Source organism: Xenopus tropicalis, chromosome 9 (genome assembly GCF_000004195.4).
Source record: "Xenopus tropicalis strain Nigerian chromosome 9, UCB_Xtro_10.0, whole genome shotgun sequence".
NCBI lineage: Eukaryota > Metazoa > Chordata > Amphibia > Anura > Pipidae > Xenopus > Xenopus tropicalis.
In genome coordinates this window covers 74,483,629-74,494,714 of record NC_030685.2, presented here as the reverse complement: position 1 = coordinate 74,494,714, position 11,086 = coordinate 74,483,629, and the positions used below count along the sequence as shown (strand labels likewise).

General features: G+C 44.8%; 1 protein-coding gene across 2 annotated transcripts; it reads right to left on the bottom strand.

The window, feature by feature from the left end:
• Positions 1–616: 616 nt before the first annotated feature.
• nr4a2 (nuclear receptor subfamily 4 group A member 2) lies at positions 617–10,638 on the bottom strand. Of its 2 annotated transcripts, none has more exons than XM_012969938.3 (8): positions 10,487–10,638; positions 9,183–9,308; positions 8,037–8,703; positions 7,244–7,373; positions 5,871–6,034; positions 2,454–2,656; positions 2,102–2,280; positions 617–1,987 (listed from the first exon to the last, which is right to left on the bottom strand). In XM_012969938.3, the coding sequence occupies exons 3-8, from the start codon at positions 8,688–8,690 to the stop codon at positions 1,731–1,733; spliced, it is 1,587 nt and encodes a 528-aa protein (XP_012825392.1). In that variant the 5' UTR covers positions 8,691–8,703; positions 9,183–9,308; positions 10,487–10,638; the 3' UTR covers positions 617–1,730.
• Positions 10,639–11,086: the final 448 nt, after the last annotated feature.

The following is an 11,086-nucleotide window of genomic DNA, read 5'->3' as shown; positions in this document are numbered from 1 at the left end:
CTGTTATTGTACTGTAAAATGCTCTCTCTCTCTCTCTCTCTCTCTCTCTCTATATATATATATATAAGTAACTGTGCGCCTTCAAACTGCTTTTCGAACTGTTAAATTACATTCCACAACACCAGAGTTTTGAGAGAAAAACATTTTCATTGCTGTCACAACAAAACAATCTAAAATCTAATTCCAGAGCAGAAATGTTTGTCACAGTATTGCCTGGGGGTATCTTTGGATGCTGTATAAATATTACACAGTGGTTACTTATAGGAAACTCATTGGAAAACCTTGCCAGGTTGTGTGTGTGTCACTAATTACCTTTTAAAAGTAGCAACAATGTATTGCAGATAGAAATTCTCTATATATAGATTAAAAACTAACCATGTTTCAGCGCTCAGTGTATGAGAAAGTGCCTGGGATGGGGCTGTGATATTATTTGTAATTTTAAATTCATATACACACAACTCATTATATATAATAAGATTTTACAGATTTGTTCCTAGTTTGTTTGTTTAAAAATAATGCAGAAAGGAAGGCTGAAAATGGTATAAGAGGGAAAATGCTCTGATTTTCTTTTGTTTTAATGCGAGGAGATACCAAAAAAAAATAAACATACTAGAGGTTATGGCAATATAACAAATTTTACTGAAACATGAAATAATATATTAACTGACATATTTAAGACATTAAAAAAATGTCAAAGTGCTCAGTCATTTCCAGGCAGTTGTTGCATGTGTGCACTCTGGAAACCGTTTGAAGCAAGTCTGCATGCAAGTTTCGCCTTGGACAAGAAAATAATTCAAGATATAAAGTTTTTTGTCATTTTTTTCCCAACATCAACAGTACATACAACACTTACAAACAAGGAATGTTGGACGGTGTTACAAACACTATGTAATCCCTCTGTTCTGGGTATATTACAGCTGAGAAAAATGGGAACCTCGCCTAACTACCAATTCTTTATAAAATCTAACAGACTACATAGTGTCTGAATACTATTTATATAATATAGACATTACTGAAATAGCAATTGCCTATAGCATTTCTTTCCCCGACCTAGTAGGTATAAACATGCTCCCCTTTCAGTCAGATAACTGTTTTTTCTTTTTTTTTTTTCTTCTTTTTTTAGGTTTTTTTTTTCTTTTATTTAATTTTATTTCTTTGTATCTGGTTTTGCAAACACAGCTTTTAGAATCGGTTTAATATTTATTCATAAATAGGCACAATATCATTAAAAATAGCTAAAACTGTGTATCTTATACATATACAAGCCTTTGCCTTCTGTCATGCCATCCACTTAACATAGAGTTAAACAAATTTATTACAAGCTTTCTTTTACAACAGAAAACTGTCAGTCGCCCCCCCCCCAACTCCCCTCTCCCTCCTTCAGAAATGGGGGGGTGGTATGGGTGGGCACCTTAATACTTTGTCTCAATGAATTCTTTTCTTTGCGCTAGTAGTTATTCAGCAGTCGTCGATTTAGAGAAAAAAGAAACGATTGATGGCAGCCGATAAGTAATAACCAAACAAAAAACAAAGAAACAAAAATAAGTTGGGAAGAAGTGTCTTGTTCCTATTGGTGAATCCATGCCAGCCGCTGCTGTGCCCCGAATCCCTCAGCAATTGGCAGAGGTGCCAGGGTAGTCCGCTGGCATATTTTTTGGCACACAAGCTGAAGCTGTTACCATGTCCTACAGCCAGGTAATGTTCTCTTTAGAGTTTAATCAAACCAGTCTTTAAAACGGTAATGTGTCCAGAAACAATTTGTCAATGATGGCAGGTGGAGGTACCAAGTCTTCCAGCTTCAGGTAGAATATGCGTTGCAGTCCTTGGGTGCACAAAGTGCGAAGTTCAGGCAGTTTCCCTAAGAGTTTGGAAAGGTAATTGGGCCGATTTAACCCCCCATTATTAAAAGTCACATGGTCTTTGAGGCAGTTTACAATTTTATTCTGGAGTTCTTCTACTCTTTTTGGTTCTTTCAATCCGTGTCTCTCTGTAAAAAATTATATATCAAACATGAATGACTCTTTATTAATTACATAGTTAACGCGTCACGTATCGCGCAATGCGCAACTTAAAAATACGCGTTTGGATCGCAGATACTGACCTGTAATCACGGCCAGGGCTGCAATACAGGAGAACGCTGATATATCTATGTTCATGCTGTGCAAGTTGGAAGAAAAGTCCACGATGGAATCTATCCATTCTCCAAAACCACGAACACACTGCAGTCTGTTGAGTACAACCCCATTGCAGAAGATGAGTTTACCCTCTGCTGGGTTAGACCTGCAATTAATAAAGAGAGGGGGGGGGGGGAGAAAAAAAAACTAATTAGTGTGGGAAGAATAAATGTCCATTTAAATGCCTCCTAATTATTACAGAGACAATAAAATGCAAATCAATTGACCTTGAAAGAAGGGGAGCAGATATAACAATTAAGCCCCTAATCTGGTAATTACCTGTATGCCAGTCGCAAGACAAAAAGTTCCAGGAAAGCAGACTCAAAGAGCAGGTCTTGGTCCTGTTTGTGCAGCTCAGAGAATCCTGGGATCTTCTCTGCCCAACCTCTAATGATCTCCATGGAACCGGTCAGCAGATCATAAAACTGTTGGATGTGTTGTGTATCGTCTCCATTCATCTGATACTCTGGGTTAGCCTGAAACTAAAGATGGAGAGGGAAGATTCTTAATGAGGTTTTCCAAAATATATAACCCGTGAAATTGCTAACCTTGTTACACCAAGAGAGATTTGTTTGGGAACAATTAAAAATGCCTGTGACCAGCAGGAAAATAAGGTGCCCATTGCAATTAACTCAGCCATGGATGGAGCCATAAGGTCTGCGCTTGCTTTATAAATCTCTAATGCCACACACGCAAGTAGAATTTACAACGATTTTGCCTGTAATTAAACAGAAGGGGGTGACTGACACACACACAGGCCTGGGCAGATCTACCGGGCATGTTCGGAAAGGGTTAATGCAAACCCAGTTATTAGTGTAAATTCACTTGGGCAGAAAGTAGGAATAGGTGTGAATTTCCAAGGAAAATAACTGTTAGCGCAGGATTCCCAGTGTATGATGAAAGGGTACACAGAAAGGGTCAATGGGATTTTAAGAGTTAATCGGAATTTACAATATTGTTGCACGAATAGATGGTGGGAAGGGTGCTGCAAAATCGTGGATTCGATTTACCCAATTGCAAAAGGAACAGTGAAAGGAATATACTCAGCATATCCCCTAGCGCTGCACTGTATGTACTATGTATGTACTGTAGAGCAACGCCCTGTGCAAGAGCATTACTGATACTAGGAGTAAGAGAGGGTTCATCACATGTCATTTACATTAATTAGTCCACTGACCCGTGTAAATGCCGGAAAGTAAACAGTAAAGTCGTGATGTAGAATGCACTAGTTGTACGTTGGGCAGTGGGGAGATATAAGGCGCACAGTGCAACAGTGAGGAGACAGATGCACAGGAAATATTAGTACAACGCCATTGGGTCACTGATACTATAAAGGCTCAAAGACATGTACGAAGTACAGTGCATGCTGTGCGCTAACATTGGAATCATACACAGGGAAAAAGCTCGTCCATTAGTGCAGCACTTGATTTTGTAAGGCGCAAAGGCAGAAGGGTAGCAGATTCTGCAAACTACACAAATAATACACCGTAGCAAAGTCCACATGGAAATAAAGCATAATACATGCATACCTAATACTGCGCAAAACCTTGCGCAATGGCGATAAAGATTACATAAAAGAGAGTGGCTAACTGGCTATGTGGCTATACCTTTGCTCAGCACAGTTTGCCCCCTAAGATATAATGCCTTGGGGGATGTACAGGATGCATTGGTTTGTATCAGTTTAGCATTATGGGGGTGGCATCTGGCAGCTTCGAGGCAGGGAAGCGCCCCCACCTTACTTACTCCATCGCAAAGCAGCGCACACCCCCGCACTGTGCTTATACCTACTGCTCCCAGGCAGGGCAGTGTCCTCCCCAGTCCCAACACTACACCCAGACTTACTCCCAGGCAGGGAATCTGCTCCCCAGTCCCAACACTACACCCAGACTTACTCCCAGGCAGGGAATCTGCTCCCCAGTCCCAACACTACACCCAGACTTACTCCCAGGCAGGGCAGTGTCCTCCCCAGTCCCAACACTACACCCAGACTTACTCCCAGGCAGGGCTGTGTGCTCCCCAGTCCCAACACTACACCTAGACTTACTCCCAGGCAGGGCAGTGTGCTCCCCAGTCCCAACACTACACCCAGACTTACTCCCAGGCAGGGAATCTGCTCCCCAGTCCCAACACTACACCCAGACTTACTCCCAGGCAGGACAGTGTGCTCCCCAGTCCCAACACTACACCCAGACTTACTCCCAGGCAGGGAATCTGCTCCCCAGTCCCAACACTACACCCAGACTTACTCCCAGGCAGGGAAGTGTGCTCCCCAGTGCCAACACTACACCCAGACTTACTCCCAGGCAGGACAGTGTGCTCCCCAGTCCCAACACTACACCCAGACTTACTCCCAGGCAGGGCAGTGTGCTCCCCAGTCCCAGCATAACACCCAGACTTACTCCCAGAAAGAGCAATGTGCTCCCTAATCCCAACACTACACCCAGACTTGCTGCCAGGCAGGGAATTTGCTCCCAAGTCCCAGCATTACACCCAGACTTACTCCCAGGCAGGGCAGTGTGCTCCCTAATCCCAGCATTACACCCAGACTTACTCCCAGGCAGGGCAGTGTGCTCCCTAATCCCAGCATTACACCCAGATTTACTCCCAGGCAGGGAATTTGCTCCCTAATCCCAGCATTACACCCAGATTTACTCCCAGGCAGGGCTGTGTGCTCCCTAATCCCAGCATTACACACAGACTTACTCCCAGGCAGGGCAGTGTGCTCCCTAATCCCAGCATTACACCCAGATTTACTCCCAGGCAGGGAATTTGCTCCCTAATCCCAGCATTACACCCAGACTTACTCCCAGGCAGGGCAGTGTGCTCCCTAACCCCAGCATTACACCCAGACTTACTCCCAGGCAGGGAAGTGTGCTCCCCAGTGCCAACACTACACCCAGACTTACTCCCAGGCAGGGCAGTGTGCTCCCCAGTCCCAGCATAACACCCAGACTTACTCCCAGGCAGGGAATTTGCTCCCTAATCCCAGCATTAACCCCAGACTTACTCCCAGGCAGGGCAGTGTGCTCCCTAATCCCAGCATTACACCCTGACTTACTCCCAGGCAGGGCAGTGTGCTCCCTAATCCCAGCATTACACCCAGATTTACTCCCAGGCAGGGCAGTGTGCTCCCCAGTCCCAGCATTACACCCAGACTTACTCCCAGGCAGGGCAGTGTGCTCCCCAGTCCCAGCATTACACCCAGATTTACTCCCAGGCAGGGCAGTGGGCTCCCTAATCCCAGCATTACACCCAGACTTACTCCCAGGCAGGGCAGTGGGCTCCCTAATCCCAGCATTACACCCAGACTTACTCCCAGGCAGGGCAGTGTGCTCCCCAGTCCCAGCATTACACCCAAACTTATACCCACGCAGGGAATGTGCTCCCAAGTTCCAACAAAAGACCCAGACATGCAGAGAACATGCTCCCAAGTCCTAACATTACACATAGACCAGCTCCCAAGCAGGGAAAAGTGCAACTATTGCTAACGGAGAAGTTCAAGGCCTGCAGATACCATCCATTCCAGATAGAACATAGCGCTTCCCAGCAGTGCAACCCCCAAGACAGTGAATGCACTTCCACACTATGGACTGAGCAGCCCAAGATCCGCAGGTCCCAGGCAAAGAGCTCCACCACCATGTACCCCAATACTGACCAAGAGCCACAGAATTCCCTTTTGCCAAGGCCCCCACTTACCCTAGAATAGTCCAGACTGCTCACTGCCGGATTGGAGTCGACGTGGGCTCTCACTAGTGCACTGATCAGACTCACTGGGGGACTGGGGGGCGATGGTTCCTGGGGACTCTTGGGCTTAGATGGCAAGCGACCCCTCCGACCTTTTAAACTGTCTGTGCGGACCACTGCAATGAAGACAAGAAACAGGGTGTTCAGGATTCAGTTCCCACTCACATTCTTTCCTCTCATTGTTACTCTCCCTCATTACAAAGGCAGCCTTGACTCCAGCTTGCGTGCCATGGACCCGGGACTCTGCCAGTCGCTGGCACGGAAATCTGAGTGTGTGTGTGAGATCGGTGGGGGCTGCCAGCCTCTGCTCCGCAAAAAGGTGGAAAAGGCCACTGTGTCTAAGCAGCGCCCAAACTCAAGTATAAAGTGTATGCCTCGAAAATCCTACAGAAAACAGTTTGGACTAGTAACGATTCTTGGTGTATGTGTGTGTTAATGTCGGCACGATTTGTTAGAGTCGCAGTGGCATAAAAGTGAGTGGCATAACGTTCCACACAATCTCATATTCATGCAATCAGTATGGCATATAAACATATAACGTGTGTACAATTGCAATATATCTGCTAGCTTTTCTGTCTCTTTAAATTTATCTATCTATCTATCTATCATCTATCTATCATCTATCGATCTGTCTTTTAAATCCAGACAGACGTCTGTGCGCCTGTTAACTCTCTCTTTTTCTCTCTCCCTGCATCTATCTTTTACTTAAACATCTATCTATCTATCTATCTATCTATCTATCTACCTACCTATCTATCTATCTATCTATCTATCTATCTATCTATCTATCATCTATCTATCTATCTATCTATCTATCTATCATCTATCTATCTATCGATCTGTCTTTTAAATCCAGACAGAAGTCTGTACGTCTGTTACCTCTCTCTTTTTCTCTCTTTTACTTTTTTTTTTTTACTATCATCTATCTATCATCTATCTATCATCTATCTATCATCACTGTCTCCGGCGGCCTATGTACATATAATAACCCAATGATGCATAAACATATTATCACCTATATGTTATCTAGTTAACAGCCTCTCAGGGTATCGATATATTATCTACCAATCACAATCATTTCCATCGATTATTACTAATCCGCGAATCTCCAATGTCCAAACCGCGGCCCTCCCGCTCTTTTTAATCTACATCTCCCAAAGGCTGATGGAATTTGTAGCTCCATCCCTACCTCCATATCAATTAGAAGTCATTAGCTTATGCTATTTACAGAAACCTATGCACAAACATATTACATACAGATATAAATACTATAATACATAGGCATTACGCAGTGCATGGGAATAACGCATTAGCGCGACATTTACCTTCTTTGACCATACCGACAACCAGACACTTCTGGAACCGGCAGTACTGACATCTATTCCTACGCCTTTTGTCCACCGGACAGTTCTTATTCGCTAAACAAACATATTTGGCATTTTTCTGCACTGTGCGCTGTAAGGGAAAGGAAGAGGGAATTAGACTCGTTTGTTACATTCTTTTTACACCCAGTGTCACAGAGCTGAGAATAAAATAAAAAGTCTGGAATTTATATCTTTTTTTTCTGTCTCTCTTTTTTTTTTTTTGTGCATGGCATTTAACAGAGGCAAATTGATAGCATTAACATTTCAGCTGTCCCTGGCAGCTCTTGGCTGGCTTTTTATATGCCAAGAGGAGAAAGGAGAAAGCGCTCAGTAAATACAAATCCGTGGGCATTCATATTATTTACAGCCCTTGGAGAATTCTCTATTTCCAATGATAAGATTATTCAATCAGGATGGTGAAATAAAGAGATCACTTAATTTCACCATAGGGAATTCTGTTCCACTTGGTTAGCTCAGACACGGTTCTCTGTCCTAACCAATTTATCTGAAGGGGAAGGCTGGGTAAAGTACATGCAAATACATTGCATGGAAAAATAAAGGTCCCATCGAGCGACTAGTTTGCCCAGTTGAAGCCTAGGAAGGGGGCACTGGGTATGAATTTTAAAATTTAACAAACACTATGATTAAATCAACAACCCTACATGGAGCTCAGCAGCCAACTCAGTTGGGTTCATGGTGGACAGTCCCACCAACTCATCACCAACGTGATGGCTTCAAGCAATTGTGTACTTACCTTGAAGAACCCTTTACATCCTTCACATGTACGAACTCCATAGTGTTGGCAAGCAGCGTTGTCCCCACAAACAGCACAGAGACCCTCGTTTGATGGAGACCCTCTAGAAGGCGGTGAAGGTACCTGGCTGTCTATTAGTTGCGACGCATGACCAAGCTGTAGCCCAGGGAAGCCCATAGATGCCTGTTTTCTGATGGGATTGGGGACTGCAAATGTCTGTCCGTCTATTACATGGTGGGCTCCTGAGGTTTCGGGGTTCATAGACACATGGTGGCCATCAAACCGCATCTGGCAACTAGACACAGGCGTTCCAGGTGGAGACTGTTTAAAAGAGAACAAGGAAAGCCTGGGGACATGACCTCCTCTGGTGGCCACATAGTTTTGATTGAAACTGTGCAGAGAGCCATGGTTATCCCACATTGGGCTGTGTTGGACAGGGAAACCGGGGGTACTGGAAGTGGGGGGCGATGAAGGTTTGTAGTAGACTGAGCCTGAATGGGACATCATCTCCTCGCTTTGGGGCGGTAGGTGGCCGTGCTGTTGGTAGCCGTGCATCTGTATATCTTCCACTTTTACAGAAGACTGCTGGCCGGAGAGGGGCATTTGGTACAAGCAAGGAGGCTTGACGTCGTAACTTGTGTTGTAGTTGTCCATAAAGGTACTAAAGCTGGGGAGAGAAGTGGTGGCAGTGATTTCAGTGTTGGTGAGGTCCATGCTAAACTTGACAAACTCTGGAGTTAAGAAATCGGAGCTGTATTCTCCTGAAGAGTGGTAAGTGTAGCTCTGGGAAGCTGGGCTGGCTCCTTGAGGCGATGACCCATACTGAGCCTGAACACAGGGCATGGCTGTAAATGAAACAATTGAATAGATACCCATACTGTTCAGTTGGATACTTCCCATCACCATTGTACCCCTCTTGCCGTCTACCCCACTGAGAACACCCCCGGTCTGTAACCCAACAGGACTTCAATCGCCCTAGAAATTGTTGCTCAAAATCTCAGCGCTTCCCTATGTAATTATTCCTTACAGACGATTACCATTAACGATAACCCCATACACTACCCTTGCCCAATTTAATCGCCCCCCCCCCCCCACCCACTACCCTTTTAGCCAATATAATTGCTCTCCACAAATAAAGGGACAAACCTTCTGCCGGGCTGTGGGGTTTTTCGATGTAGGTAAAGGAGGACAGTGTTGTATTTCTTGTCGGAACAAACTTTCCAAGATTAGAATCGTTCGATTTAGAAGAACCCAGCTTGTCAGCACGTTTATCTGAAAGAGAAATCGAGTTGGTCGGTTTATAGCTGCGACAATGCCCATTGTGACATCGCCAAGCCACAAACAGACGTTTAATTCTGCCATCGCTGGGGCTTTTTAAAAATGAGTATTTCAGCTGGGTAAAAACCACAACGTGGAATCTGCAGCGGGGGTGTGAAGGGAATTCTGTACAGGACAATAGCTATTACTAACTTTTCTTCTGTGCCTTTTCATTCTGTAAATCACAGAAAGGCATTCTGTTGAATCACAAGCACTTGCTTTAAGGTGTGTGCAGAATTTTTTTTTTTTTTTTTAGCTCTGGTCAGCAGATCAATGGCAGCATATCACGACAAGCCTTAAAAGTTTGACAGGCTAAGAATAAACGTCAGGTGTGTCTTGAGAAGGCCTCATATAAATCTGATTAATCAGATTTATTGCCATGACTTAGATATGGGCTGGCTAGTAGATAAGGCAACAATTTTTTTAGTTCAGTAACCTAAAATAACTCAGCTGGGGGGGGGGTATGCACAGTATACATGAATAGGACAATGTTATTAATAACACATGCAATGCATTAGGCAAAGAAGCACACAGGTGTATTATAAAATATAAATAATAGGTTCGTATTGATATCCATTGTACAGAATGAAGGGACAGTCTGGCCACTATATATAGTATAAAGTAATATCTAATTCTAACTATATGCTTATTAAATACCCTTCATTCAGACCATATCCCCTGACCAGCTGAGCGGAAATACCATTTGGAAATACCAAATATAGAAGCTTTTCCCAATACACCTGCTCAATAGAGATTGGTACTTCCAAGCCACAGCCTATAGCACCTATCTCAGATACAATAGAATAATGCAGTAAGCTGCACAGCCAAACTTTTTTTTCCTCCTTCCAAAAAGTGTTAGAGCCCCAGGCCCTCTCCAACGCAAGCAGTCATTACATTGGGCGCAAAGGTATAATGAATGGATGTATGAATGTTGTATATAACTAAAGGTAAGTTGTATGTATGTATGTATGTGTATGTATGTATGTGAGTGTATATATATATATATGTAATAAGTAGGTATAAGTAGTAGCTGTGCCCATAGTAGATGGCATTGGATAAAGTGTGCGGCAGGTAGGGAAGCGCAGAGGGAGTAAGAGAAGCCGAGGGCAGGCTGCAGGCAGGCGGGCACTTACTTGCAGTGCTGTGGGAGCGGCGCCTCTATGCATGCAGGCGGGTACACATCCCCTGAGCGGAGCGCTGATGTCCGTAAGTGCCGGAGCGCAGTGATACGGTCCCTCCAATGTGCCTTTGTTTATGTGGGCTCAGTATTCCAGCGCTATCATACACTACAAGCCTCAAGCGTCACCCGACGTCAGCAGCCTCCCGGCCAATCAGCGCCGACCGGGCTCCGCGCTGTTGGCTTTGGTAAATTTCCGTCGTGACGTCACGCAGCCAGCAGCCTTTAAGGTGGGAGCAGCGAGTCCGCTCGTCGCTTTCTATAGCGGCTTCCTACAGCCGGTAACCGGGTAACCCCCCGTGTGGAAGATGCGGGTGTGAGAGACTGGGGGGGGGGGGTAAGGGGGAGCTGGGCAGCGGCTGCTCGGCGTGTTTATACTGTATACAGTGCGAGTGTGGGAATGTACTGTATGTACACAATCCGCCGCTCTCACTACTCAGCCGCCACATGTTGTCACTGTCACTCCCAGAGCCGCCTGTATGGTCGGGAGCGGAGGGGTTTACCCTTTACCTTTATTTCAATGGTAGTAATACTGTATTGATACAGATCCCCAACC

Coding starts and splice junctions, on each gene's coding strand:
- nr4a2 (XM_012969938.3), bottom strand. CDS start 8,690: ATGGACAACTACAACACAAGTTACGACGTCAAGCCTCCTTGCTTGTAC. Junction 2,281..2,453: donor GTCTTGCGACTGGCATACAG/GTAATTACCAGA, acceptor TATTAATTGCAG/GTCTAACCCAGCAGAGGGTA. Junction 1,988..2,101: donor AGCCCTGGCCGTGATTACAG/GTCAGTATCTGC, acceptor AATTTTTTACAG/AGAGACACGGATTGAAAGAA.